The sequence below is a fragment of the Oncorhynchus keta genome, chromosome 2 (assembly GCF_023373465.1).
Source record: "Oncorhynchus keta strain PuntledgeMale-10-30-2019 chromosome 2, Oket_V2, whole genome shotgun sequence".
NCBI classification, from domain to species: Eukaryota; Metazoa; Chordata; class Actinopteri; order Salmoniformes; family Salmonidae; genus Oncorhynchus; species Oncorhynchus keta.
Genome location: NC_068422.1, coordinates 74,780,167 through 74,806,998, shown reverse-complemented (window position 1 = coordinate 74,806,998; position 26,832 = coordinate 74,780,167). Strand labels below are relative to the sequence as shown.

At 42.0% G+C, this 26,832-nt stretch overlaps 1 protein-coding gene across 1 annotated transcript; it reads right to left on the bottom strand.

The window, feature by feature from the left end:
• Window positions 1-5,313: 5,313 nt before the first annotated feature.
• Window positions 5,314-25,831, bottom strand: LOC118360086 (CD81 antigen-like). Its single transcript, XM_035739191.2, has 8 exons — window positions 25,572-25,831; window positions 19,986-20,100; window positions 8,927-9,024; window positions 8,735-8,809; window positions 8,353-8,478; window positions 8,104-8,202; window positions 7,913-7,996; window positions 5,314-7,789 (listed from the first exon to the last, which is right to left on the bottom strand). Exons 1-8 carry the CDS (start codon window positions 25,635-25,637, stop codon window positions 7,727-7,729), a joined length of 726 nt encoding a protein of 241 aa, XP_035595084.1. The 5' UTR covers window positions 25,638-25,831; the 3' UTR covers window positions 5,314-7,726.
• Window positions 25,832-26,832: the final 1,001 nt, after the last annotated feature.

The following is a 26,832-nucleotide window of genomic DNA, read 5'->3' as shown; positions in this document are numbered from 1 at the left end:
GTCATAACAGCTGTCACACAACTGTCAATCACATCAGGACTCTCAATCAGTGACCCAATCAAATCGTCTCCTCGTTATTCTTTCACAGTCAGTTCCAACAGGGCTGTCACTGTCAGAGACATATCGATTGTCTTCTTCTCTCTCCCATTCCTAATGGAGAACACAACCATCCCATCCTTCCAAAACAAAAACAGAATGTGCTTGCTGACACCCACCTCCTTTCACTTCCCAGCCAGCCACACCCTGTAATGTCAGAAATGTGTGGCATTTGTCACACCAAGCCTTTAAAAAAAGTCATGACCAATGTGAGTATTTCACAACCATCATCTCTGTGACTAGAGAGGTCTTAGGCCCACGGCTCGGCTGCTTGGGTTTGACACAGGTTATTTTGTACAGGACCTTTGTCATTTTACCAACGTAAATATGTCAGTGAGTGCTTCCCAATAATTGAGGTGTAACAAGTTTTGACATTGAGTGAATTAGTGATGTGACATTGGTATGGAAGCTGTGCCACTCCCCCACTCCAGTGTCACAATACCAACAAGAATCAAGAAGCATTTTGTGTGTAAAGTATCTAACAGCTTTGGTATATTCAGAACGTAACCGTGTTAGAACCAAGGACACATGGTCTCAAAGGCATCTTGAAAACATATTGGTACTGGACCATGTTATGCGTGGGTTATAAAGAGACCCTGTAGTCCAAAGAGACCACTGAGAGAGGGCTTTGATGGATACACTTTATATGAAGTACAAAAACAAAACACTATGGACACCAACCATACACACTCCTCATGAGATTTGCGCCACAGCCATTGGCTAAAAAAGGCTGAGAGGTACAAAGCGAGGCACATATATAGAGCCTTCACTGTGGTGAGAACTAAACAAGAAAAACACTTTGTTGGGACAGATCCACTGCAGTGTGTACAGACAGTAATGATAAAAAGCCATGGCCCCAAAGCCATGAGTGCATGAAGCCAGCTGGTTCCCATTGTTACCTTTAGTCTTGGAGTTTGATCAATGGTAGGCATTGTCCCCTATGTGCAGGTCCAGAATCTATAATTCCCGACCCTTGTCTATGATTATAATTTACTATGAAATGGACCCAAAACATAAGATGGACGAAAGACATTGTACTCTGATAAGGTGAGATACTTCAGTACAACATGGACCACATAGAACCTTGTCCAGATACAGTATACTGTCTGCCCTCTCTTAGGTAGTGTTAGAGGTTTTCTTGGAGTTTGCCTGGTCTTTATTCCCGAATGGGTCTGGTTGTAAGGTTGTTAAACTGTTCTGGTATGTGAAGAATCTGTGCAGCACTGTCGGGTCAGGGGAGTGGCCTCTTCATCCTTACAGTGAGGCCTTAAATCCGGGCTGAGGACAGCCAAAGTGCCTCGCCACAAGAGGGTGAGTTGAGGTGTCCTAATGACAGAGGTGTAAAGTAACTAATTAACTACTCTCGTTACTGTAATTGAGTAGCTTTTCTGCTTGTACTTTTTTCAGTATTTTTCCAAATCAGTAGTGTTACTTCTACTTGAGTCAAATTTCATTCAAGTAACGGTACTTCTACTTGAGTAGGATATTGCAGTACTCTTTCCACCCCTGGTGAGTAAGTGAAGGAGGGGTTTCTTGAGTCAGTGAGTGAGTTAGTGAGGAAAGAGGGACTGAGTTAGTGAGGGTGAATGGGTGAGTGAGTGAATGTCAGTTGGTCACATGGACAAGTAATGAGTAAAAGAGGGGTGAATGAGTAATTGAATGGGTGAAAGAATTAGAAATGTTTATTTCTGGAGTCTGGCAACATTATTATTTATTCACTTAATTTTGTATTGCTTTTTATTTATCAATAGATTTTATGTTTAATTTATTTTCAAATGTTAAAAGTATATTTTTAACAAATCCTTATTTTTTTTACGTACAGATGTGCCTTGTTGCAACTCATAAAATAAATTAACGTAGTTCATTTCCTCTCTTCCCTTTAAAAATGTTACGCATTGGAAAAGCTCATGTGTAACAACATTTGCGAAATTAGCTAATAATATTTTTATTTTAAAATTAACTCAATTTTTTAAATTTCAACTTTATTTAACCAGGTAGGCTAGTTGAGAACAAGTTCTCATGTTCAACTGCAAAGCAGTGTGACACAGACAACACAGTTACACATGGAGTAAACAATTAACAAGCCAATAACACAAACAAGTCAATGACACAGTAGAGAAAAGAAAGTCTATATACATTGTGTGCAAAAGGCATGAGGAGGTTGGCAATAAATAGGCCATAGGAGCGAATAATTACAATTTAGCAGATTAACACTGGAGTGATAAATGAGAAGATGATGATGTGCAAGTAGAAATACTTGTGTGTAAAAGAGCAGAAAAGTAAATAAAAAATAAATAAAAATACTTTTACTCTGAGTACTTTTTACTTTTACTTGAGTAGTTTTTTTCCACCAGTAATTTTACTTCTACTTGAGTCAAATTTAATTAAAATAATAGTACTTCTACATGAGTATGTTAGTGGTGGCTGTTTAACAGTCTGATGGCCTTGAGACAGAAGCTGTTTTTTAGTCTCTCGGTCCCAGCTTTGATGCACCTGTACTGACCTCGCCTTCTGGATGATAGCGGGGTGATCAGTCCGTGGCTCGGGTGGTTGATGTCCTTGATGATCTTTTTGCCCTTGCTGTGACATCGGGTGCTGTAGGTGTCCTGGAGGGCAAGCAGTGTGCCCCTGGTGATGCGTTGGGTAGGCCACACCACTCTCTGGAGAGCCCTGGGGTTGCGGGTGGTGCAGTTGCCATACAAGGTGGTGATAAAGCCCGACAGGATGCTCTCCATTGTACATCCGTAAAAGTTTGTGAGGGTCTTAGGGGCCAAGCCAAATATCTTTAGCCTCCGGAGGTTGAATAGGCACCTTCTTCACCACACTGTCTGTGTGGGTGGATAATTTCAGATTATCAGTGATGTGTATGCAGAGGAACTTTAAGCTTTTCACCCTCTCAACTGCGGTCCCGTCGATGTGAATAGAGGCATGCTCTCTCTGTTGTCTCCTAATGTCCATGATCAGCTCGTTCATTTTGTTGACGTTGAGGGAGAGGTTATTTTCCTTGAACCACTTTGCCAGGGCCCTCACCCTCTCCCTCTAGATGTCTTGTAATTAGGCCTACTACTGTTGTTTCATCTGCAAACTTGATGATTGAGTAGAGGCGTGTGTGGCCACACAGTCATGGGTGAACAGGAGGATCAGCATAATGGGGTTGTTGTGCGAGTTGCACCGGTTTGTGTCAAGAACTGCAATGCTGCTGGGTTCAACAGTTTCCCGTGTCTATCAAGAATGATCCACCCCCCAATTAACATCCAGCCAACTTGAGACAACTGTGGGAAGCATTGGAGTCAGCATTGGAGTCAGCATGGGCCAGCATCCCTGTGGAACGCTTTCAACACCTTGTGGAGTCCATGCCCAAACAAATATTAGGAAGGTGTTCCTTTGGTATACTCAGTGTACATGTAACTATTGATAATCTATACTGACCAAAAATATAAATGCAACATGCAACAATTTCACTGAGTTACAGTTCATAAAAGGAAATCAGTAAATTTAAATAAATCATTAGGCCCTAATCTATGGATTTCACATGACTGGGCAGGGGAGCATCCATGGTTCCCCCACAAAATGGCTTTATTACAGACAGAAATACTCCTCAGTTTCAGCAGCTGTTTTGGTGGCTGGTTTCAGAGGATCCCGCAGGTGAATAAGCCGGATGCGGAGGTCCTGGCATGGCATGGTTACAAGTGGTGTCACGCCCTGACCTTAGAGAGCTTTTTATGTCTCTATTTTGGTTTGGTCAGGGTGTGATTTGGGTGGGCATTCTATGTTCATTTTACTATGTTTTGTATTTCTTTGAGAAACATACCTGGCCAAAACAATCAGGGACAGGGACAGCTGCACAAACCATCCAGCCAGGACGGGTTGTGCAGGCTCCTAGCTCGAGACCCCCAGTGCGCCTCCACGGCCCAGTGTATCCAGTGCCTCTGCCTAGGACAGGGCCTCCTGTATGTCTCTCCAGCCTGGTGAGTCCTGTGCCTGCGCCTAGAACTAACTCTCCCATATGTCTCCCCAGCCTGGTTAGCCCTGTGGCAGCTCAACGTACCAGACTGCCCATACGTCTCCTCCCTCCAATGATGATCCATGGCAAGAAGCCTCCAGTGATGATCCATGGCACAAAGCCTCCAGTGATGATCCATGGCACAAAGCCTCCAGCGACGATCCATGGCAAGAAGCCTCCAGTGATGATCCATGGCACGAAGCCTCCAGTGATGATTCATGGCAAGAAGCCTCCAGTGATGATCCATGGCAAGAAGCCTCCAGTGATGATCCATGGCAAGCCTCCAATTGTGAGAAATGGCACGAAGCCTCCAGCGACGTTCTCCAGTCCGGAGCCTCCAGCAACATTTACATTCATTTACATTTAAGTCATTTAGCAGACGCTCTTATCCAGAGGGTGCCCAGTCCGGAGCCTCCAGCAACGAGGATGCCCAGTCCGGGGCCCGCTGCGAGGGATCCCAGTCCGGCGGCCATGGTCCCCACACCAGATGCGCCACCTAAGCGGGGTGAGCCAGAGGAGGAGCGGGGTCTCTGTCCCGCACCAGAGCAGCCACCGAGGATAGATGCCCACCCAGACCCTCTCCTATAGATTCAGGTTTTACGTCCGGAGTCCGGGGGGATATGGTTCTCAATCAGGGACAGCTGTCTATCGTTGTCTCTGGAGGCGTCTTATGGTAGAGAAATTAACATTCAATTCTCTGGCAATAGCTTTGGTGGACATTGCTGCAGTCAGCATGGCAATTGCATGTTGGCGTTGTGTGACAAAACATCCCCATTTTAGAGTGGCCTTTATTGTCCCCAGCACAAGGTACACCCGTGTAATGGTCATGCTGTTCAATCAGCTTCTTGACATGACAGGTGGATGTATTATCTATAGAACATTCCTGGGATATTTTACATATATTATATTTTTGTTCATGTTGCATTTATTATTTTCTCCTTACAGAGTTTGATCATATATTGATTTCCTGTCTAAACCTGCCGACCAAATACAAATTACAACCAATGGTGCTGACTTTTGAATCCATAGATGTTTTTTTCTATATCCATATAATTACACAACTTTGTAATATGGGAAAAATATTTGTATGAAATTAGGGTGAAGAAAGAAAACCCTGGTTTAAAACCTCTCTAGCCTAGAATAGAAAACACTGCCACATAGGGCCTACCTGTCAAGGTTATGTAAAAGATTTTAACATCAACTCGTGTACTATATAAGATGTGAAACAGACAGGTTATTCCTTTATTATTTGTAAAATACATTTAATCCCTTAATAATTGGGCAACAAAACCAAATCAAAATCTAAAACAGGAGAGAAAGGGCACAGATTTGGGCAGCAGTGGGCTATTCCGTCTCAGTCACTACATTGTGTATAGTGTTTTTACAGTAGGGCAGTGACATAGATACTAAAGAGAGACACGCTTTTGCTGGCATTGTTCTTCACCTTTGTGTTGTACAGCATATACAGCCATGTTGCTAATCTTCCCAACCTTTAGTAACTCAACTGATTTCTCAGTCCTGCACACTGCCACTGAAGCAGACACCCATTTTTCTGTTGACAACGTACCAGACAAAATATCACAATGAAAGGCATAGCTACATTGCGTTTACATGGTCATTAGTACAATAATATATAGCTGTACATGTTACAAGACACTTAACCATATATCAGCATAGGCATTGTGTTAACAAGACAAGGTTTTGGTTGGCTTAGAAAGCCATACAGTCTATTATGTAGGACTACACAAATGAAGTGCTTATGTGTGTATATAGGTGAATGTTAAGGGCCTGGTTCCACTTCAGTCCCTAGCCCATACCCCTTTTGTGTTAACAGATCTGAAAGGACTGGATGGGTGTAGATAATAGGGTGATAGCTCCACCTCGCCCTCTAATGGATCAGATTCAAATCTGTAAACTCTGAAGGGAAGCTGAAGATTGAAATGGAACCAGCCGAGAAGTGCTTTGCAGTTGAGCATGCAACCCTAGTCAGAGTGGAGAAAGAACGTATGACAAGCGCTCCCCCTGGCTTTGGAACCATAGCCATGGAATACCATGAAGCATCACAACAGGTCTGCCCCCTAGTGGTTGGTTGGTTATGGACTTGACTTGTTGACATGGCCAGTATTGGACTTCCTGACACACAAACACAACCTCTCACAACTGCATGGTCAGTGGTATTATACAGTATCATCATACAGTACAGATACAACACTGTCTGGCAAGTCCCAGCATAATAAGATGTTTGACTGTCAGAGTATAAAAAGCAGGGGTAAAAAAAAATATTTGAAAATAAAATAGATTCGTCTGAAGAGGTGATGTTTTTTTTGCGTTTATGGCACCTGGTATTCCCAGGCGGTCTCCCGTCCCAGTAATAACTAGGCCCGACCCTGAACAGGCGTGTTCAGGGTGGTATGGCCACAAGCGTATTTTTTACCCCGTATTAGGTCCTTTGGCTCATCTCTGCAACAGTCTTAGGAGAGGCGAAGGTTGAGTAATGTGTCCTCCAAAACATGACCCATCTGGCTGCCTACTTCTTATCATACTGCTCTCTTAACCCGGATGTCAGCCGCACCAATGTGTCGGAGGAAACGCCATTTGACTGATGACTGGAGTCAGCTTGCAGGCGTCCAGACCAGTCACAGCGAGTCACTACAGCAAGATGAGCCAAGGAAAGCCCCACGAGCCAAACCTTCCCCTACCCCGGACGGCACTGGGCCAATTGTGCGCCGTCCTATGGGGATCCCGGTCACGGCCGGTTGTGACCGTCTGGGATCAAACCCCATGCTGTAGTGGCGCCTCAGCACTGCGGTGCAGTGCGTTTTACCGCTGTGCCAGCTTAGGACCCCAAGAGGTGAGGTTTCTGTAGGTATGCACAGTACACAGCAATAGGTTAAGGACAGGACATTCAATGTAGTTTAACAGGAACAAGGTGTTGTTGGGGAGGATGGGTTATTCCACTCATACGGCTTGGAGGCATGGGGTCTCTATGGCTTGGATTGGTAGGTGTTATAAAAGCACAGGACAAACTATTACTTCTATTATCTTGGTTTTAGATGGGACAGACAAATCAATAGTATCCATTCACTGTTAGTGGTTGTTCTCTATGGAGAAAACTCAGGCAGACAAGCAGTGAGTGCAGAAACTTGTGGAGAGAAGGGATTCAATACATTACCCATGCTTGACAGTCATAAAGCACTGCAAATATATACAGTTTATACATATACATTTGAAAAGAGATTGATAAACCAATGGAATACAATGTTTTGGACTCCAGCATAACATATGGCAATACTTCACAATTAACATGAGAATTCCAGGATCTGTATTTGTGTGTGTGTGTGTGTGTGTGTTTAAAAGCCATGCCAATGTAAACCTCAACATTTTGTACAGACTAACATTAGTCAAAATATTGAACAGCTATCTGTGCCTGACAAGAATAGTTGGTACTGTATTATCAAAAACTGTGTGAGAAGATGCATTTTTGATCTTGTACAACTGACAAAATTAGCAAGCAACTATTTGAGGAAGTGACAGGCTATAAAAACATAAAAGGAAGATAAATATTTTCCTTCAGTCATTGGCTAGTATCTCCAAAGGTCACTAGCCCTTGCTTCTTCCCCCTGGACTTTAGTACACCGGGCTGTTGCGGATCCCACAGCACAGGACCATACTAAAGGTCATCTCAAAGATCTGGCAGGAGAGAACAAAGAAACGAGAGGGGCATTATGGGTCTCTTCATAGAGAGACCAAGGATCCTTTATCTTGTATGAGCTACACTTCCACACAAGCTACATCCTCTTTCATGATACTCACCATAATAATAGCAATTATCAGGGCAGTGATGCCAATCAGGTAAACCTTCTCGGTAAAGAGCTCAGTGATTTTTCCGTGACAGTCCTGTCAAACAAAAAAAACACATTTGAGTCGAAATTGTACTTTGTGGTTTATGTACTATATAACCAACATTCTGTATTGTCCTCATAGTTGGCCATAAGAGTACTTACTGTAGTGGAAGCAGAGACTGACTTGGGGCAGATGTCTGTAAAACCTTGGGTGATTAACGTAGTGAACGGGTTGCTGAAGCCCCTACCACAGCATTCCAACTAAAAGAAAAAAGGCATGTGTTAGTGGAGTTGTATTAGTGACATGTGTGTCTGGATGTTGATATGAAATTCACTTTGCTGTGTTTGAAATCAGCCTACAAGTGACTTTTGGACAGTTATGCTTTTAGTTTAAGTATGAGCTTGACTTACCGTCTTATGGAAGACCTTCAGCACAGCAGCTGCAGCCTGTTTCTTGTCCTTGTCCTGGTCTGTTAAAGTGGTTGCTACAGAGTTCTCGTACACATTGTCATAGAAGGTAATCAGCTCTTTGGAAATCTACAACCAAAAAGACAGGATGTGTCTGGTCAGGTTATGACAGATATGGGACTCTTAAGGAATAACTGAATGTAGTTATTCTGCCCTCAGTTACTCATGATCACATCAATGCCACACTATGACATTATCAAATGGAGTTTAACTCTATCATGTAGTACTGTATAATACACTGTGTGTTTCAACATACATTTTGTTTTTGTGTATGTGTGCAATGTGTTTCTGTGTGTGTAAGATCAGAGTTAGTATGTTTCCTCACCGAATCTTTGTGCATGAATCCAAAGATTCCAGCTGCCACCTCACAAGCGAACAGGATCACCAAGCAGGCAAAGAACTGGAGGAAAACAAAGTAATTCATTCAGTGGACAATTTAGGGGATAGCGGGGAATGGGCTGGCTAGACCACATACAAGTGACTCTTTGCTGCATGGTGTTCTGTCTGTATGACTCACTGTTCCAAGAAGACACTGAGACTCCTGAATGGCACCATAGCAGCCGAGGAACCCGACAACCATCATCACTGCGCCAACAGCAATCAGGATGTGAACACCTAAAATAGAGATGGAGAGAGAACAAACAAAGACAACTTGGTCAATATTCTGCAGAACATTGCTAGTGTGTCTACTACCTTATGATGAGTGCAGTCATCTTAACAACCACCAGGTGGCATGAGTTGGTGTTATTTATTTGGTTTAGCATGTTTTAATTCTGCCTAAATATGGGAACTTTGCAGTTATATTTATTTACACAATGTGTTTGGCTCTCAATCCAATGCAATAAGCATTCATGTCTCATGTCAAGATGCATCCAAACATTGTAGATCCATCATGCCTTGTTTTCATCCATCAGATGGTCACACAGGGCTAGCATGGTAACCATGGAAACCCATGGTAGCTCTGCTGACCTTGGTGTGCCGGATTGATTTCACCCATAAATTCAATCATAAACAATGCGCTTAGAAATAGTCCAACTATATGCATAAGACCATATAATGCCTATGGCCTCACACTGAATGTCAATCAGGGGGTTTAGGTGATATTTTCAACAGGTGGGTCCAATCCTGAATACTGATTGGTTAATTATCTTTTGTTCTGACCCACCATCCTTCTTTCTTCCCCTCTCTTCCTGTGACCTCAGACTTTAGCAAGTGGTCCAGAGCAACAGTTGCTGAGCCACCGCTTCCCAAGGAACGTAACATTATTGTTCACTGCTGTTTCCGTGACGATAGCCCTAAGGTTTTGCGGGGACAGTAGTTCCGAGAAGATAGGGTTGGTGTGAGGTGAGCTGTGTGGTGAATCTGTGTGGCACCCTTTTATCGGCCCAGGGTAGAAATGACTCACTAACCACAGACAATGTCACTTTTTAGCTCAAGAAAGATCTTTCTTTATGCCTTAGTCTACAGGCCTCTTCTTTTTCTTTCCCCCTTTCTCTTTCTGCAACCTTTCTCTATATCTCTCAGATACATTCAGTTCATGGGACCTTCATGCAAAGTATTACGGTACCAATTTTTATAAACCAACTTGGGGAAAAACACACCCTTTGTCTTGCTTGAAACACTATACAGGGCTTTAAGTAGGGGTACTGTATGTCTCCTATGATCTCTCCCTCTCATCCTTAAGACCTCCAACCACACCCCACAGACTACACTGCTATCCCACCCCTCTACTCTGTCCTTGATAGATACAAGGAGGGGCCTGGTCACGATTTGGGTTCATGTTTTTTTTGTCCTACATATTGTAATCGCAAAGCTTATTGGATTCTCGTCCTCTCCCAGCCCCTCATATTCCAGTGAAGGGACACAGACGACCAGGACAGCGCCTCTCTCCTGCCTGCTCGCCTGGCTCATTTAAAAATCGATGGCTTGGAGGCTGACCAAGTGCTCCTTCTATTTCCTTGATTGTGGCTGTGCGGCGGGGGGAATTGAATCACGGATGGGGAGCTTTTTACGAGCGCTGCTCAGCCATCCCTTACCATGACATCATCAGAACAAAACAGGGGCGTGACCGGCATGTTTAGCAGTGGGTCGATGCAGTATCACACGCGTCTCTCGCGCTCTTTCTTTCTTTTTTCTTTCTTCCTTACCACTCGTTTGAGCTATATCCACCCATTCATGCATTTGACCAATCTATGTGTGATCAACAATTTATTTCCTTTCAAATTAGTTTTCATCTGTATACAAATTCAAAAAAATGTTGCCCCGAGAGTCAACTGGTTGGCAAAAACAGCAGACTAGTCTGGAGGTCTCAGTCAGTTAATCCGAAAAGCATCAGAGGAATATCAACATTTTTGTCTTTGTGACCCAGGTGCTTCCTGTGGTGAGCAGCAAAAACAACATTTTTCCTGTGGGAAGCGGTGGCATTGATGACACATGGTAGCTGTCTAGATTTCTTATGACCAACGTTTGAATCATCCATCCTGCCTCACTCGTGTACTAGTGAGAACATGGTTGCTACCATAAGACATCGTTGGATACCACTAGATTTGAGGGAAGAGTGAACAGAGCCTACACAGTCTTTCCATTGGGTAGAAAAGGACATTTCAACCAAACTAGATGTTTTTATTATTACCAAAAAAGTTATGTTAGAACACAAATAATGTGTGTAATAACACAAATATGGTGAAATAATGTAGGCTTTGGTCTGAGGTAAACAGTATTTCTGCTGGTTGATTAATCCGGAGGTTCCAAACATAAGAGTCCCTGATGTGACCTTCTACTCTGACCTCACTCACAGTTGATGAATGGTGACCTACACTCTTAGACAAAAAGTACTATCTAGAACCTAAAAGGGGTCTTTGGCTGTACCCATAGGGGTACCCTTTGAAGAACCCTATTTGATTCCAGGTAGAACCCTTTTGGTTCCAGGTAGAACCCTTTTGGGTTCCATGTAGATCCTTTTCCACAGAGGGTTCTACATGGAACCCAAAAGGGTTTTACCTGGACCAAAAAGGGTTTTACCTGGACCAAAAAGGGTTCTACCTGGACCAAAAAGGGTTCTACCTGGAACCAAAATGTGTTCTACCTGGATCCAAAAACGGTTCTTCTATGGGGATAGCCGAAGAATCATTTTGGAACCTTTTTTCTAAGAGTGTAGTGCCCTGAAGAAACCCGGGAACCCATTCTAAGGATACTATTCAGTCTTCGCCTTTTGTACATATCATTTGACTTCTTTAGGGAAGTTTGATTTGACTAGAGGCATGGAAGAATATTCTGAAAACGGCACTTTGTCAAGTACTGTATGTGTTAAATCCGTCAGGTAAAGATAGAGAATATAAGTTGCTTCAAATGGATCTTAAGTTTATTTGAAGCACATACATTGTTCTTGGGTGCGTGACCAAGGATATACAGTACAATGGATTTCCACTGAGTCATCACCAGTCATTACTTGTACGGAAATTATATGACAAACAGGGAGAAGTGCTGACCACCCCCAGATCATCTAAAAAAAGGAGGACTCCTTACCGCATTGTGTTTCAGTTCATTGTGTTATTTAAACTATTATCGGCCTCTCTGGAGGATAAACTTTCTTTGCGTGTAATAAACACTAAACTTGGAGTTAGATTCCAATGTACACTAAATTGAATTCAATATAACATAGACTACATTCTAAACTTAATAGGTACGGGTGTGACATGAATTACTGTACTGTTCCGCTACCTTGTACAAACCGAAATGCCACTGCTTATGTCACTATTTGAATGTGTCTTTGGCTATGGAAAAACACGTAGAGGCTGTGCGCATGAAAACTGATGCAGCACTGTGGTACTGGATAGTACATTATTATCCAGAAAAAGTGTGTATGTGCTTGTGTGTGTCCATGTGCGTGCGTATGTGCACGTCAGTGAATTGTAATGCCTAATGCAGCTGTTAGTCTCATTAACTCCCGGGGCAGGCAGCTGGTTCAGAGCCAGGGGGGGAAAGACCCTTGAGTGAGAGGAGACATAAGGCCCAACACCAGCTCTGGTACCAGTGCAGTCTATGACATCAAGCTCTTCACACCACGGTGCTAGAGTACCCAGTCTATGACATCAAGCTCTCCACACCACGGTGCTAAAGTACCCAGTCTATGACATCAAGCTCTCCACACCACGGTGCTAAAGTACCCAGTCTATGACATCAAGCTCTCCACACCACGGTGCTAAAGTACCCAGTCTATGACATCAAGCTCTCCACACCACGGTGCTAAAGTACCCAGTTTATGACATCAAGCTCTCCACACCACGGTGCTAAAGTACCCAGTCTATGACATCAAGCTCTCCACACCACGGTGCTAAAGTACCCAGTCTATGGGCCAGGAGAGAGATGTGCTGTGTGGAGCCTATCACATGAGGAGAAGGTATAGGCATGAGGGAAATAAATGGAAAAAAGAAGAGAGAAAGGAGAGAGGAGGAGGGTACCAGAGCAAGAGAGTGTGGTAGAGAAAAGAAAGGACAGAGAGAGGTAGACAGAGCTGAAGAGGAGGGAGAGAAAAGAAAGGCCAGAGAGAGGTAGACAGAGCTGAAGAGGAGGGAGAGAAAAGAAAGGCCAGAGAGAGGTAGACAGAGCTGAAGAGGAGGGAGAGAAAAGAAAGGACAGAGAGAGGTAGACAGAGCTGAAGAGGAGGGAGAGAAAAGAAAGGACAGAGAGAGGTAGACAGAGCTGAAGAGGAGGGAGAGAAAAGAAAGGACAGAGAGAGGTAGACAGAGCTGAAGAGGAGGGAGAGAAAAGAAAGGACAGAGAGAGGTAGACAGAGCTGAAGAGGAGGGAGAGAAAAGAAAGGACAGAGAGAGGTAGACAGAGCTGAAGAGGAGGGAGAGAAAAGAAAGGACAGAGAGAGGTAGACAGAGCTAAAGAGGAGGTCGAGTGTAACACAGACGTTAAACACAAACAGATGGGGACAAAGTTGAACTTCAGTGGAAAGTAACAGGCTAAAGGGGAAAGAGGGTGGGGAAGTATGAGGGAGGAGAGGGGGAGACTGGTGAGGATTTTTTTCCTTTCGTTTAGAAAAAAAAGCAACAAGGACCATGCTCTGGAGAGAAAAACACTTTATGTAATGGGCAGGCTGTGATTATTTTTAAACAAGCGAGTAAATTGTTGAAGGACAGTTGCTGAAAAACAACCAGTCTCTTGGTTTCTCTTAACCAACTTTAAAGAATACATTTGAAAATGAATGCCCTGAAAACATCCACAACATCATTGGAAATCCCCTGAGGATGGACTGTGCTCCAGTTGGCTACTGTTTATTACATTTGCGTCTTCATCCGAATCAAGGCTAAATGGCTGTAGTTTCCTCTACTGCAAGTTCACTTCCCCCTCTATTTTACCTCCTTTCTTAACATGATATCTGTTTACCCTTCTGACCTGCATTCATGAATGATAAAATTAAGGACTGATAACAAGGAAGGTGATTTATGAGGCCAACACTGAATGCAGATTTTGAATGTTGCAGCTAGTGAAAGTTTAGGGGAGAGAGAGGACGTTTATGAAGGAAGTTGACCGCACAAGGAAGGAATTTGTGTTGTAAACAAAAGGGCAAACAAGTTTGGCCCCCCGAGAAGTAGGACAAATCCTTCGCTGATGTTAGTAACCTCAACCTAAGATTAAAAAACATGAGCTGGCACACACCCAGAAAAAATAGCTTGTCTGGAGGTGCTGACTAAAGGCGAATAAACTAGAAACTATCAAAATAAAGAAAGTCGCACACTCCATGTATAAACTCCCAGTAATTGAATGGGTATTTACCAACGTTTCGGCATCACTGTACCTTCCTCAGGGTCCTCAACCTAGTCACATAACTATGGCCAACTACACAGTATCTGACAGTGAAGTGTGAGTGATGCTACACTAGAACTGAACATGACAGAGGAGTGCATCTGGGGGTCATATAGTGGAACACCAGCTTTTTAAGACATGCAGAGTCCAGACTCTGGAAGCAGCTCAGTATTACATTAACCATTGAGGCTCATTTAATGTTCTATAATATCTCTACCTAAATGACATTATCCAGAGGAAGTGGTAGGGAGAGGTATGAGTGAGAGTGCAAATTTAGACTCCTGGGGCAGGGGTGGTGCTAATAAGCATCTTCTGGCATCTTCTGACTCTTTACTGGAATCTATCAAAAGAAAAGTGGACGTATGTTTACTCCCACTGAGTGTTTAATGGACCAGTAGAATTACCCTCTTACCTCTCTCCTCTGTCCAATCTCACAAGGCACGAGAGGAACCTGAGTACCACCCAAGTCCTGACAAAATTGGTGGTTTTATTGGTTGTAGTTCATGTAAAATGTATTCACACTCGTTTTAATTTGAGATCCGCTCTCCTTCTATGTCCCTCAATATGGGTTGATGCGTAATGTAAGGTCATATGGGCTGTTGGTAATGTGGTTATAGGTCAAAGGAAATGTCTATGTTTGTATTTTCCTGTTTGGCTCGGTGTCTCTAACCTCATGTGCTCGCCACATAGGTTCTTGCTCTCTGCAATACAATGTGTGTTGTGGTGAGGTGCCCAGTTCCATCTGAACATAACCAGACTTTGTCTGATAAAACATTTACACTTTGGACCAGAATTGTTCAAACTAGAAAACATAATACACTGGATCTGTTTTCACTGACAGACTTCACTGGAGCAAAAGGCAAGTACAACTCCCTTAACTTTCCCAATCACTAGCTGGGCAAGTTGCATTCAGAACACAGAGCTACTATTTCAAAAAGTTCCAATGAATCAACATTAATACAATATCACCATCTTTCAAGCTATGACAAGCACGATGAAATTGAGTCCCTATTTGCTTATTTTCCCCATGTATAACATTTCTACAATATACATCCAATATCAAGATGCAGTTGTACAGTAGCAAGGCTGCAGTACTTCCTACTGCAACTCCCACAAAGCAGATCAATAGCCTTATGATATCCCCTTGCACAGAGGTGGACAAACTACAGCCCATTCAATCAGGCCACTGTTGGATGTTTAAAACTAGATAGAAATTAGAGGTTGACCGATTAATTAGGGCCGATTTCAAGTTTTCATAACAATCGGGATGCCGATTATGGCCGATTACATTGCACTCCATGAGGAGACTGTGTGGCAGGCTGACCACCTGTTACGCAAGTGCAGCAAGGAGCCAAGTTAAGTTGCAAGCTAGCATTAAACTTATCTTATAAAAAACAATACATCTTAACATAATCACTAGTTAACTACACATGGTTGATGATATTACTAGGTTAACTAGCTTGTACTGCATTGCATATGATCAATGCGATGCCTGTTAAAGTTATCATCGAATCACAGCCTACTTCAACTTCACCAAACGGGTGATGGTTTAACAACGCATTCGCGAAAAAAGCACTGTCGTTGCACCAATGTACCTAACCACAAACATCTATACCTTTCTTAACATCAATACACAAGTATATATTTCTTTAAACCTGCATATTTGGTTAAAAGAAATTAATGTTAGCAGGCAATATTAACTAGGGAAATTGTGTCACTCCTCTTGCGTTCTGTGCAAGCAGAGTCAGGGTATATGCAGCAGTTTGGGCCGTCTGGCTTGTTGCGAACTATGTGAAGAACATTCTTCCTAACAAAGACTAATTAATTTGCCAGAATTTGACATACAGTGCCTTGCGAATGTATTCGGCCCCCTTGAACTTTGCGACATTTCAGGCTTCAAACATAAAGATATAAACTTCTTCACAGCAGTATCTCGGACCTGCCTGGTGTGTTCCTTGTTCTTCATGATGCTCTCTGCGCTTTTAACGGACCTCTGAGACTATCACAGTGCAGGTGCATTTATACGGAGACTTGATTACACACAGGTGGATTGTATTTATCATCATTAGTAATTTAGGTCAACATTGGATCATTCAGAGATCCTCACTGAACTTCTGGAGAGAGTTTGCTGCACTGAAAGTAAAGGGGCTGAATAATTTTGCACGCCCAATTTTTCAGTTTTTGATTTGTTAAAAAAGTTTGAAATATCCAATAAATGTCGTTCCACTTCATGATTGTGTCCCACTTGTTGTTGATTCTTCACAAAAAAATACAGTTTTATATCTTTATGTTTGAAGCCTGAAATGTGGCAAAAGGTCGCAAAGTTCAAGGGGACCGAATACTTTCGCAAGGCACTGTAATTATGACATTACATTGAAGGTTGTGCAATGTAACAGCAATATTTAGACTTAGGGATGTCACCGTTCGATAAAATACGTAAAGGCTCCGTATTTCACTGAAAGAATAAACGTTTTGTTTTCGAAATGATAGTTTCCAGATTTGACCATAATGACTTAAGGCTCGTATTTCAGTGTTTATTATTGATATTTGATAGAGCAGTCTGTCTGAGTGGTGGTAGGCAGCAGCAGGCTCGTAAGCATTCATTCAAACAGCACTTTCCTGCGTTTGCCAGCAGCTCTTCGCAATGCTTGAAGCACAGCACTGTTTGTGACTTCAAGTCTATCAACTCCCGAGATTAGGCTGGCAATACTATAGTGCCTATAAGAACATCCAATAGTCAAAGGTAAATTAAATACAAATGGTAGAGAGAGAAATAGTCATAATTCCTACAACCTAAAACATCTTAACTGGGAATATTGAAGACTCATGCTAAAAGGAACCACCAGTTCTCATGTTCTGAGCAAGGAACTGAAACATTAGCTTTCTTACATGGCACATATTACACTTTTACTTTCTTCTCCAACACTGTTTTTTTGCATTATTTAAACCAAATTGAACATGTTTCATTTTTTATTTGAGGCTAAATTGATTTAATTTATATTAAGTTACAAATAAAAGTTCATTCAAGTATTGTTGTAATTGTCATTATTACAAATATATATTTAAAAATAATAATAATATTAAAAAATCTAATAATAATAATAATAATAATAATAATAATAATAAAATTAAAAGAATACAAGAAATGGTCTGATAAATCGGTGTCGGCCTTTTCTTGTCCTCTAATAAATCGGTATCGGCGTTGAAAAATCAGAAATGGTCGACCTCTAATAGAAATTATAATGGGCCTATATATTTTTGAATAACTGCCATCTTTCTGGCCCACAAATTAATTTGGACAAACAAATCGGTAAAAAACATGTTTATTCTGTACGGCCCACTGTTGAATTTCTAAATCCCGATGTGGCCCTCGAGACCAAAAGTTTGACCACCCCTGCAGGTATTGTTATCATGGCTGAGCAGCTCCTTCAGCTGTCCCCAGCCATCGATGGCAACCCACCGGGCAAGGACAACGGGTGCTGTGTCCATGGAGCCCCATGAGGTCATGGGTCAAGGCCTGCCCAGGCCATTACACTGGAACTTCCCTTCTATTACAACTTCACAGGCCATGGCCCAAATGGCATCCTATTCCTTTCAAATTGCATTACTGTTGGGCCCTGACCAAAAGTAGTCTACATATTATAGAGAGTATGGTGCCATTTGGGACACATCCCGTCTTTGGGACTGTGTGAAACACCCCCAACGGAACACACAAAATGGAAGCTGATAATGTGTATGAGCGACCTACTAGTGTCACTTCCACTAGCAATATTGTACTACTTGAAAACATTTCACACACTATCACTTCCCACAAGAAGAATATCATAAACACTATTAAATGTATGCACAAAGGGAGTGCGGTAATGCCTCCCTCTAACAGACTATTTCAGGATATCTTAATGAGTCTTCACTTTGCCGTAATCGCTTAACTGTTGAGACAGTCGCATTCAAAGACTTTTGTCTTACATTTGAAGCTATGCCTTGTAATGACTGGGAATTTACAATCTTGTTATAATGTCATGCATTATACAGTTAGATATCACTTGAGTAAGATGGATGTTAGTAAGCTGATATCTATGTTAATAACGTCTGGTTAATCATGACAGGTGAATGACCACAGTGATAAAATGGAGAGCTTTTTTCTCCTATAAAACAACAATTAACCTTGTGTAAAAATGCACAAACTCTACACAAGGCTGTGTTAATCATTGTCTTATTCACAAAAATTACTTCGAAAAGTGTTTTGACTGATTTTAATGTCGTAACCTTAGGAAAGAGAGGATGTGATGATTACTCCCTTTCCTGCTGCCACGGGATTTCCATTAGGTCGGAAATATAATCATGTTCAGCATTATGCCAAGATCCCTTTAAGAACAGGGAGGGAAGACGACCCAGAGAGAGAGGCCTAGTGAGAGACGAGGAGTAGTGGGGGGTGAGACAGGAGAATATCAAAGTGGACATAATAGTGAACCTGAAAACCTAATCCACCTGGTGTGTGGAATCATTGTCATGGTCAGAAAAACAGACAGTTGATCCTCTCTGGAGAATTGTCCAAGCCTCCAAAACAAGAGAACATGTCAAAGCCTTTATGTAGACTAGGAAAGTGACAACATAAAAATGATGTTTACAGTTTTTAGAATAAGAAGTGTGTGTGTACACCCAGAAGCAGTTTCTCAACAGAAATACTGCATAAACACTGCTATGGCTGCTTCTACTTGAATTCCTCACTACTGTTACATGGGTATGACTTGCAGGATGTGATGATGATGGAGAATGTTTTATATAGCTGGTCTGTTGTGACACTTGAACAGTTGGGGTTAGAGTGCTGTGACCCTTGTTTAGGGTGCTGTTGGTCCAGTTGTTACCAAGTACCTCTGTCAGACAGAAATAAAGACCTCAGCTATAGAACGCTTGGTCATAGCCCATAACACCCAGCTGCTAACTAAGAATAACATGATTACCAGATGGTATCTCCATTTTTAGTGCAATGGAAAAATCCCTGGCAACCTCAGTCCAGAATACATACATAGTGGAGTGCCACAAGATACTTTTCAGTGAATTGTGAGGTATAAACCCAATGCTACTGTCGCAGTATTGTACTAAACAAAACTCCCAAACTACCTTAGGGTACTATACCTGTAAATGTTAGGTAGATACACAAGTTTTATTCTGAAACTGGAAGTATGTGTGAGTTGTAGTTGTCTAAAAGATATTGGATAAACATTGCACTGCTCTCTGGGAAAACATGTTTCTTTCTCAACATGTGAGCAACATAGGCTACATTCTTCCTGATAACACGGGGGACTTTTCATTCTGTAAACCCCTCCATAAAAAGGTTAACTGAGGGAATTTACAATTCATCACTGATGGCATTCATTTTTCCAAATGAACACACACCCCTGCTTTTGAAAGAAATCAAAGGAATCCCTATTTTTAATAATTTAATTAAACTACTTAAGTAACCTGAGAGGAACTACGTTTGATCACTTTGGCCATAATAGTAGAAAAGTGGAATCTGCCATTTTAGAAGACACTGAGGGGTCAGTGGAGCATTGGGATACTGTTTGTTCTGCTTGACCTTGTCCCTGAGCACTCCAGGGGAGTACACCGACACAATGGACCAGGTGTCAAATAGAGAGAACCCAGCTCACAACATCACGTTTATGGAACATCGATAAAATGTTTCTAACACATATTCACCATGTTAAATGCATGTTACAGTATAGTCTGAAGACAAGGAGGGAGACTGTTAAAGTACTTACTGTTTAAGAAGGTGGTTGGTGCTTGTTGGCCGTCAAACTTCAACTCTAGCAGGCTGCTGGTGTGGCCGTCATGTCGAAGCCATAGAGCCACGCCCAGGACCACACCTCCTGCGAGCTGGACAAAAGAGAGGGAATGAGAAGATTGAAAGAGTTAGACACATGCACTCACATAGAAGAACCAACATTAATTTGCCTTGCAAAATTCACTTGGAAGTCTTATTTTGTTAGGTGTAGCGAATAGAACATCAGTGTTGTCCATGTTCTTAGCAGACTGAACATCGTCACTTCCACCACCCTCTTCTCTAAAGCAACAGCGTCTCTGGCTAATCTTGATGCCAAAGTAGGAGTCAATAGTGGAATCCCTGTGACTCCATGCTTTACCAAAACTGACAACTTTTATACAGCCCAGGTTTCTATTTCAGCAGTGTCTGGTTTCTCCCTGAATTTGGATTAACAGTTAACAGTCTTTTCTATCATAGCCTCCATTTTGGCTCCAAGAATGGGGGATATGTTGGCCCCCTGTCAGGTGCCTCTCCAGAAACTGCACAGAGCTGAACATTGGAGTACAGAAGAAGTGGGGAAAGTGAGGCCTTATTCAAATAGTCATTTCTGCATACATGTTTGATTCTACTCAGCAGTATAGCAGCTGGGGATCTGCATACATTTCTGCATACATGTTTGATTCTACTCAGCAGTATAGCAGCTGGGGATCTGCATACATTTCTGCATACATGTTTGATTCTACTCAGCAGTATAGCAGCTGGGGATCTGCATACATTTCTGCATACATGTTTGATTCTATTCAGCAGTATAGCAGCTGGGGATCTGCATACATTTCTGCATACATGTTTGATTATATTCAGCAGTATAGCAGCTGGGGATCTGCATACATTTCTGCATACATGTTTGATTCTATTCAGCAGTATAGCAGCTGGGGATCTGCATACATTTCTGCATACATGTTTGATTCTATTCAGCAGTATAGCAGCTGGGGATCTGCATACATTTCTGCATACATGTTTGATTCTATTCAGCAGTATAGCAGCTGGGGATCTGCATACATTTCTGCATACATTTTTGATTATATTCAGCAGTATAGCAGCTGGGGATCTGCATACATTTCTGCATACATTTTTGATTCTATTCAGCAGTATAGCAGCTGGGGTTCGCCAAGAGTAGATTGGTGTTGACAGATCTTTACGGTTGCTATTAGGATGGGGAGCGTTGGTTTTAGGTAATTCATCTACACAGCACCGCTTCTGCCGCAGTCCCAACAAACACAGGCAGCACAACTCTGACTAACGATTGTCCAGACAAGTGGAGGAAAAAGGAGGCTCTGCTCATATATGTAATATATCTAACCCATATCTTCCTAGCAGGAATATGTTAAGACTTAACCTAAGTTAGCTGTATAATAATCATGATCCCTCTGGTTGAGTTCATTCATGGAGACTATCAGAAATTCTGCCTGAAAATAGCCTCCCCTACCCAGCCTCTCTGCTCTTCTCTCCTCCACATCTCCCTCAGCAAGGTCCATTCCACCGCTGAGGCTCGCTGCTGCCTGGCAACAATATCAACACTGCAGCCTGCCAAAGGGTGAGGCTCCTGAACAGTTGCATTCTGGAGCAGCCAAGAGAGACATCTGAACAGTTGTCTCTCTTGGGATTTCTGTAATTTGGACATGAATATACTGTATCTAGTACTTGAGAGACACACAGACCCCGAGACACACATAAATTACATTAATATGATCCTGTATCATACAATGTTTAATATAAACTTGTTATTAACTTTTTTTCTTTTCACAAATGGAAAGAGTCCATACTTATTTCCAAATTCTATACTGAGGCCTAATGGTTCCATAAAATATAAAGCTAAATTCAAATTCCTTAGGTGTTGCTAGGGAAAGAAATATGAATAAGAACAGTGGACAGAAATGAAGTCCAGTGACTGGGAAGGCATGCCAGTTCTCTGCAGCCTTATTGTCACCCTCCTCTTTCGGGTGTCTTCCCTCACTCCTGTCAGCTGTTCACAGTATGGGCAAAGGGCTGCTCTGATGTCTACTGTAGACACAGTATGATTGCCCTCCCTCCCCCCACCTCCTCAATAAGTCAGGTTTCCCCTGCCTTTCCAACATGCTGGCCTGAGAGTAACCTGCAGAGACAGGTGGCTGCATGGGGAAAATAACAGAGGTAGCATGTGTCAGTGCACAGTCATTTGTTTGCTTCCACACCAGGGGGTCTCATTGAAGAAGGGAACTTCAGACTCCTTTTCCTATCTGGACACAAAAGCTATAGTCCACTGTGTTTGATTCTGGACACAAAAGCTATAGTCCACTGTGTTTGATTCTCTGTGTGGTTTTTGGGGCAAGATTCAACTGTAGGATGGTAAAAACGTTTGGAACGTATTTCATGGTTCTATCCCAAGTACAGTGCTTCTTTCAATTGCCTCATTCCATCCATGTACTGATCAAGCACAGATCTACGTAGAGTTGGCTTTATAGGCTACAAAAAAGATGTTGCCACAGACAACAGTCACTATTCCAATAACATAATTATTAGGTAACAAAAAGTTTATACAATATTGTTACTATAGTAATTACAATGATATGACACAGGTGTGAGCATTCACATCCAATCCATGATTATTTATATTATCAAAGTGGTACGAGGCCAACCAAGTGACATGCAAGTGAGTCTTGTGAAACTCTCAGGGAGACCAACCAACCATATTATTATATTAACCCAATCCAATGAACTTAATCATGTCATTTCCATGCTAGCTAAAAGGTTAAATTCACAGAAGAAAATAACAATACTCCAAAACAGCTACTATCTTCAAGTACACATCATGAACTGCTTATCTCATTTCCCTCAACTCTTGCCTGGGAAAGAGCATTTTCAGCATGTTCACCGAGTTCGAGAAATAAATGTATCACTTATCTGTGTGAGAAAGTCCAGTACATGTTCTTCCTGTACTATGACCGGCAAACACAACATAGTATACCTCAGTGCCAGAACCCCACTGTGTTTCCCCTTTGCTGTATTAGAACTGTATCCTGATACTACAGAACTACATGCCTTGCTGCTATCTGTCTGGGACCAGATACCATACCACCATACCTCCCTAGCACCTCAGCTCTTTTTACTGCAGTCTAGTGAGAGGGCTATTTCTGCTACATGCCTTGCTGCTATCTGTCTGGGACCAGATACCATACCACCATACCTCAGCTCTTTTTACTGCAGTCTAGTGAGAGGGCTATTTCTGCTACATGCCTTGTATGCAGGGGGTTGTAAAATGCTTGGCACACTGGTGCTGCTGATGGGAATGGCTCAAATGTAGATCCTGTAAACCACGGGTCAGCCACCGGCCCCTTTCCACTCAACTCTGATTTATGTTCTGAGAGGCCCATGAGTCTTGTCCTTCGAATGCAGGTGTACAAGAGGACACTGACTGACATTGTTTAAATCAGAATTGTATTTGGTACATCTCAATGACTTGGTGTCCCGGCTCAAAAGGCAATCCACAGGAATGAACAAAGTGATTGAAAGGTTTTCATGTGAAAGGATGTGTAAACTAAAGGTAATTAAACAGATCTGTATTTTTTTGCAAGCTTGTTCTTGAAGTGATTTGCCACCTGTTCCAACATATGCAAAACGGCATGGGTAGCAACCCTTAATCAAATGTTTTTGGGGGAAGGCTTTTAGTTTAATTCACAATGACAGCGTTTGGATGAATTATCCTTGAGAGAAAAGAGAATGGATGATATGCATTTCCCGTCTAATGGATATGGTGATTGAGCAAGCAAAAGACCCTGACACATCAATCCATGCAACCACTTAAGCAATCATGAATCTTAAAATGAGTATCTCTCAGTCTCCACAGATGACTGCTATGCCACACCCCAGTCCCTACTATAATTCATCCTTTCCAACCTTCTTCATGACTGAGCCAAGGCTCACAATGAATTTCACTCCCACATTACAACCAACATGAACAAGTGTGGGTCTTGGCACAGTCAATGATTTCTCAAGTTCAGTGCCCTCACCTAATCTGGGGTCACCTAAAGTAGCCTAGGGGATGTGCTTACGACAACAGTCCAGAGGTCTACCAATACATGTCCTATCGGGTTGTTGTGGTTCTATACACGCTCTTAAGAATACCTCTGCCTAATCATCAATCAATAACATATCCCTAAAATAAAAATATACATCTCAAGACAGAAGAATATGGAATGAGCTGCAACAAACACTCAAACTGGACAGTTTTATCTTCATTCAAAGACTCAATCATGGACACTCTTAATGACAGTTGTGGCTGCTTTGAGTGATGTATTGTCGTCTCTACCTTCTTGCCATTTGTGCTGTTGTCTGTGCCCAATAATGTTTGTACCCTGTTTTGTGCTGCTGCCATGTTGTTGTCATGTCGTGTTGCTACCACGCTGTGTTGTCATGTGTTGCTGCCATACTAGGTTGTTGTCTTAGTTCTCTCTTTATGTAGTGTTGTCTCTCTTGTCATGATGTGTGTTTTGTCCTATATCTTATTTATTTTTAATCCCAGCTCCCGTCCCCGCAGGAGGCGTTTTGCCTTTTGGTAGGCCTTCATTGTAAATAAGGATTTGTTCTTAGCTGGCTTGCCAGGGACATAAAAAGACCAAGGAACATTTCACTTCCACTAATGAAAGGATGGTGTGACAATCTGTTGGGTTTTGAAAAGACTGCATAAATGTTTGTGGTCTTTTAATCAAAGTTTCTCTCCATCCCAATGAGTCATCCATAATTAAAAGATGTACCCAATGAATCACAGAGGCAACGGCATTTCAGGGGATTTACACTTCACAATGATTAACGGGCCTATTTTAATAACATAAATTCCAGAATTTAATCAAGTTCATTGGAGGCAAAAACACCACTGAAAATGATGGGTGTATGTATGAGATTACCGAGGGACAACTTCGAGGTATTCCAATCTAAACAATGACTGAAATGTGATTTGTAGTCGAAAACGGACCACAATCTATGTACTGGAATACACACTATGTTCTTATTTCCTGCACAGTCATATTCCGGTCAATCATATCCTGCACTCGGTTATTATTTATATAATTATTTACTTTATAGTCAGCAACATCATTTCGAATCTTCACATATCATGACGGTCTGTTCCCGATGCGGTCACTAAAATATGGCTGCTCTTGTACAGCTATTCGTAATAAATAAGAACGCACCTCATATCGCCATATGGCAGCATAGGCTACGAGTCTAGGTCTATTTAAAAACAAAACTCTATTTTTATTTTAATAAAAATAAGACAATAAATAAAACAATAAACAAAACAACTATAAATAAAACTACTACATCGGCATCTGCAGGCCTATTTGTGTGAGGTTTTCCCCAGATCGTATACCTATTTGTGTGAGGTTTTCCCCAGATCGTATACCTATTTGGCAACAACAACAAAGAACAAATAAATCTATTTTTAATAAAACTATTTTTAGCAGGAAGAGGGGGAGGTTACTGCCCCAATAGACAAGCAACCAATTGCTTGGCCAGTTAAAAGTCTATATTACAACAAAAAAAGTCTCACCCAGAAGATGAAGTTGAAGAAGAAAAGCATGTATTTGATACATTTAGTGCAGCCTTCGACTCCCATGGTTGAAGTACTCAGATCCCTTTCGGTGGTGAGGCAACGGGCAAGAGACACAAGGCCAGGCGTTTGTAAAATGAAAATAATCCGATGGATACTGTCGAGTTCGACGCAAATGGGCAACACCCAAGTACTCCCCGCCCCTTAAAAACTAGGTGGAGGAGGAAGAGACTCACACTGCTTGCCAACAAGATATGTAGGGTCCGCAATCCTTTCGCGTGACCCCGCCTCAGTTTCTTTATTGAGCCTCTCTCCTTGCACAAATCGAACAATATGGTTGTACAACGGTGCCACCTACAGAGAAAGTAGGGCATGGCACTTTAGGAGAATATACCTATTGGGCCAGTGGGTGAGTGGGGCCGATATTATACAATCATTGTTAGGCCTATTACAAGACCCTGAGTGTGCATAGAGTCGACTTTTTTATTCCATAAATGTATCTGTGACTGGGGCTCCAGGTAGCATGGCATCAAACTGTTGGGGTCTGTGTTGTGCTCAGCTTTTCATGTTAGTAGGCTAGCTAGTAAGGTGTAGCTACTCACTTTGGTCTATAGAGAGGCTACAGGCCGCTGTATCATATGGAGTGATATTGTTATTGACATCCTGACAGGACAGGTTAGCTCTGAGATGGAGGTGGAAGCTCAATTACTGAGACCTTTGTAGTGCATGCATTTTTCATGGCTCATTCAAAGACCCAAATAGAGTCTTTACATTTGAATAGCCATTTGAAGTTGGAAGTCTTCCAGAATAGGGTAATTCAACAATTGTGATTCTATGAGAAGCTATACCTCACAGTCACACCACATCTCTAGAAATCACCACCGAATATATAGAGGATATAGAGTGCAGATCTAGTATGGAAGTATTTCAGCATACTATAGGCACAAGCTATTTGAATATACAGTATGTTATAAAGACACAATGACAACAAAGATTAGAAGAAATTTAGTAATACAAGCTTAGATTTGGGGATAGAGTAAGGCAGTCACACTAGCTCATAGTCATTTATAAATGACTATTTCGGTATATTGAAATGATAATTGAACAGCAGGGAATCTTCCAGATTGTGCTGTTTTGTGTCCACTGGGTGTCAGCGCTTTACTATATCTTCATTTTAATGGATTCGTGTTTTCTACCATTTTTTACTGTACCTTTCATGAATCATGTATGAAGAGGATAGCTGGGCATACTATATGCAACA